This window comes from Etheostoma cragini, chromosome 15, assembly GCF_013103735.1.
Source record: "Etheostoma cragini isolate CJK2018 chromosome 15, CSU_Ecrag_1.0, whole genome shotgun sequence".
In the NCBI taxonomy this organism is placed as follows: Eukaryota; Metazoa; Chordata; class Actinopteri; order Perciformes; family Percidae; genus Etheostoma; species Etheostoma cragini.
This window is the reverse complement of record NC_048421.1, coordinates 24,789,873-24,793,892: the sequence shown is the minus strand read 5'-3', so window position 1 is coordinate 24,793,892 and position 4,020 is coordinate 24,789,873. Positions and strand designations below refer to the sequence as shown.

The following is a 4,020-nucleotide window of genomic DNA, read 5'->3' as shown; positions in this document are numbered from 1 at the left end:
TCTTTTTTTTTTCACCTCATCTTTGTATTTTCTATCCTCCCTACACAGAAAATTAAAATCCTGTATGAATACCGGACGTCCAATCCCCACCCTTTGAAAAAATAAATCCTGTTATTTTCCTACAAGGCAGTTACTTTAGCAAGACAACAGGCCTCATAAGAACTCCCATTGATTACAAAGTGACATATTTCCAGTGCCACTGTTTTCTTCCTTATGTTCCCTACTCTGCCCTCCACACACTCCACCTAAAAAACCCAGGTGACGGGGACCCACTGGGGGTTTTTAGAAACCGTTTCCAGGGCAACCTTGACGGTGCGGTAGGTCTCATCCAAGTTGTCGTTGATGATGCTGAGGTCAAAGTAGTGACCGCAGGCCGCCTGGATCTTGGTGCTCTCATCGCACGTCCTCTGCAGCTCTTCTTCCTGAAACAGAAAAACACATGACCTGGTATTAGATTGTTATTTTTAATCTCAGGACCTTTTCTCTTATCCATTTCCACTTTCTATTGAGTGATTCCCTGCTTTTTGAGCTTAAAGTGTGTTAGTTGTCTCTAAATGTGTATGAACAACTCTAAAAATGATGTGCTGCACTCTCTGTGGGGGGAGTTCATAGAGTGGTTTGGAGCAGGTGCTAAAACATGATCAAGTTTAAATATGTGTATAAAACACTTCCCTGAAAGGATATGAGGAACAAGAGAGATTATTGTGACGCAGGGTTATTATACTGACTGTAGTGGGATGGGTTGTTCCGTGCAAAATGGAAAAAATATTTTTGGTAAGTAGGGCAGGGCAATATGAAGAAAATCAGATATCACGATAATCTTGACCAAATATATCAATGTCAATATTGTAAGGTTGAAAATTGGTGCTTTCACAAACAAAAATATGTAAAGGCCATTTTAGATACATAAAATTATCAATAATGGTGTAAACAGTTTCAAGTGAAATTATAGATTTGTATTATTTTTTTTTTAGCTACTGTGATGTTAAAACAAATCATCATTCTTCAAATGATATTCCTTTAAAATGTTTCACAACAGATTTTCTTAGAAAATTGCAATAGTATGTGCTTTGTATTATCAATTGAGACAATGTATTTGTATATCACCATATCTTGATTTGATTTCATCACAACATGATTCCATTAAAAGACGATAAATCATCATATTGAATATTGCCCATCTCTATTGGTAGGTGTTTAAAATCACTGTATATCTGGCTATGACTATGTAATGTAGGCTTCATCAAAATACATAGAAAGAAAGAAAGAAAGAAAGAACATACAAGTGTTCCTTACCGTCAGCGCCTTAGGAACCACCCCTGCCTCTGCGGCCGAGTGGTTCATTGCCTTGAGCACCTCAAACTCTGGAGACTGAAGGAACACCACGTAGGGCAAGAACTCCGAGGTCCTCAGCACTTTGAGGGACTGGAATACAACAGGAACACACAAACACACTTAGACAGTTCAAACAACTGGAGATTCCCAGCTGCTGACACTGAATGGCTAACTGTGAACTCTCCTACAATGTCAGTTGATGGTTTTGAGCAGTCACATGACCCTTAACTGACAGAATTTTTTTTTTTTTTAATTGAACGAGGTAAGCAAATTATTTTCTGCCACAACAGCCTGTCACATTCACATCTGGGAGCCCCGGTCTCATCTGCTGGCCACTGAGCAGCTCTACTGGAGCATTTTGTGCTAAGAAACACACACACCTGTGGTTATATTAAAAAAACAGTGGTGGCAGACACCACTGAAGTTGTTTAAACCAGTCTGACACACAAAAACACAGCTTTCACATTCTTTCCAAAGACACAAATGAAGCAAAAACACAGACAACAATTTCTGCAAAGGTAAATGATGTTGCAGACTATTTATCCACCCACATCACCATACTAGTGATCCAAAATTGGTAAAAGAGTTAGTGCGACGTTCTACTCACCCCCATCAACCCTCACCCCATGGCATTTACTAACAGAAATCATTAGTGTAGACATTGTGGAGTAGTACCTAGTAGAAATGCTACTTTGGTAGTATGAGGTTGTGGGGTAACAGCCGGGATAGGGAAGTTAAGTCCTGCTTTGAATGTATTTTATTACTGTATACGGGGCATTTCCATGCTAAAACAATGTGTTAGGTTGCTTCTTAATGTGTTTGTGCGGGTATATATATATAAACCTGAGGGTTGACGTCCAATATGCAGATGCGTCCTGCCTCCACCACCTCATGAATGGACTCGATCTTGATGCCATACAGGCTGCCGTCGTACTCTCCATGTTCGAGATAGCGCCCGTTCTTAATGTCGGACTCCATCTTGCTGCGGCTGGTGAAGGCGTACATCCGACTTTCGCGATCTTCCTTTTTGGGCTTTCTGGAGGTGTCTGGACAGAAACCAAAACCCAGACATGTTAGGTATGCAACCACAGGCATTTCCACTCATCTTAAGAAGCTTTTACTTTGTTAAAATCAATTTATGTAAAAATCACACCAAATAGATGTAACAGCTTGATCCTGCTCAATGATGTGTACTGTTGGGATTTAAAATGTTACGTGTGCTTAAACATTGTGTGTGATTTGCATCATACATTCAAGCTAAAAGGTAAAAGCATTATTTTAGCATAAATGAAGACATGTTGCTCATGTATTAAGTTTGTTGTTATACGTATATGGTTCGTTGTTTTTTGTTTGTTACATTGAGTTGTTTTGCAATACTTCTGTTTTATAATATAAGAAGTTCTGGTATATTTTGTTGAAATCCAGCTCTCCTAAATGTGTCAGAAGCAAAATTGATTGTTAGGGATGCTCCCTGAGTCTGGTTTCAGTCTCTTTCACCCCCACTGATCTTTTCCTGAACTGAGGGTCATAAACCTTCAGTCACATTCCAATTGAAAGATAACGAATAGGCATACACACACACAAACACAAGTACACACAAGCACACACACACACATTACTGTGGTCTAAAGACCCCACCCTTTGTGAGATAATACTGTGGGTCCGAGAGCCAAAGAGTCAGACAAAGGAAGGGGAGAGCTGCGACAGCTTGATCCAGGTAACTTTGTCTCAGGATATCCTATGTAATAAATGGATTCACATTTCAACATCTGAGATTTTGACTGCTAATTGAATGAACCCTGAGAATGGAGCAGGATTTAGCTCCAACCGTACCCAGAGATCTTAAGGATTATAACCTTAATGAGCCTAGCAATAGACTACTTTAATTCAATTTCATACATGGAATGGTGGTGCCAAAGAGCAGTGGGTCCCTCAGTAGAAGCTTGTTCTTCAGTCTCCGCCTTCCCACACCCTGGGCACCAATCAAAATCAGAGTTTTCCTCTTGAAAGGTGGGACCTTGGCCACCTCCTCGTAGAGCAATATCTCATGTCTGTCAAACTCTGAGACAAGAAGAAAGAGAGGAAGGTTCAAGTGACAAAATTAAGAGTAGAGGGAAAGACCAATGTGATAGAAGAGTTAAAAAAAGAGGATAAAAAGAAGTTTCACTGTTTTACAGGTAGACATTAAATAGACATAATTTAACAACCAAGGGCCAAACAAATCAAACCACGTGTGCTTTGTTACCTGCGTTTTTGGTGGTCACATACATCATTTTCTTCTTCTTTTTCCCTCCGACACCAGTACAAAGATTACCTGTCACATAAATGAGGCATAGCATTAGTTAAAGATCCCATGACATGAAGATTTCACATTATGAGTTTTGTTTACCATTAATATGAGTCCCCACAGCCTGCCTCTGGCCCCCTAGTGGCTAGAATTGGTGATAGGTGAAAACCGAGCCCTGGGTATCCTGCTCTGCCTTTGACAAAATAAAAGCCAGATGGGCCGAGCTGGAATCTACCCCTTATAAGGTCATAAGGACCAAGGTTACCTCCCCTTTCTCTGCTTTGGCGCCCAGAGAATTTGTTTATTATTTTATTTATTAATTTAGATACAGTATTAGGGGACCACTAAGGTCTATATAAAAGAGACTTCAGATACAGTATTAGGGGACCACTAAGGTC

The 4,020-nt window shown here is 40.0% G+C and overlaps 1 protein-coding gene across 1 annotated transcript in view; it reads right to left on the bottom strand.

Moving 5' to 3' along the window:
- The window catches only part of LOC117958524 (MAGUK p55 subfamily member 2-like), a 17,798-nt gene continuing 13,778 nt past the window's right edge, over positions 1-4,020 (bottom strand). Inside the window, exons 10-14 of the mRNA XM_034894970.1 lie at positions 3,581-3,649; positions 3,235-3,396; positions 2,179-2,381; positions 1,297-1,425; positions 1-422 (exon numbers count right to left, since the gene is read on the bottom strand). Coding sequence (XP_034750861.1) covers positions 246-422; positions 1,297-1,425; positions 2,179-2,381; positions 3,235-3,396; positions 3,581-3,649 — 740 coding nt within the window. The 3' untranslated portion in view covers positions 1-245. The remainder of the gene's footprint in view (positions 423-1,296; positions 1,426-2,178; positions 2,382-3,234; positions 3,397-3,580; positions 3,650-4,020) is intronic.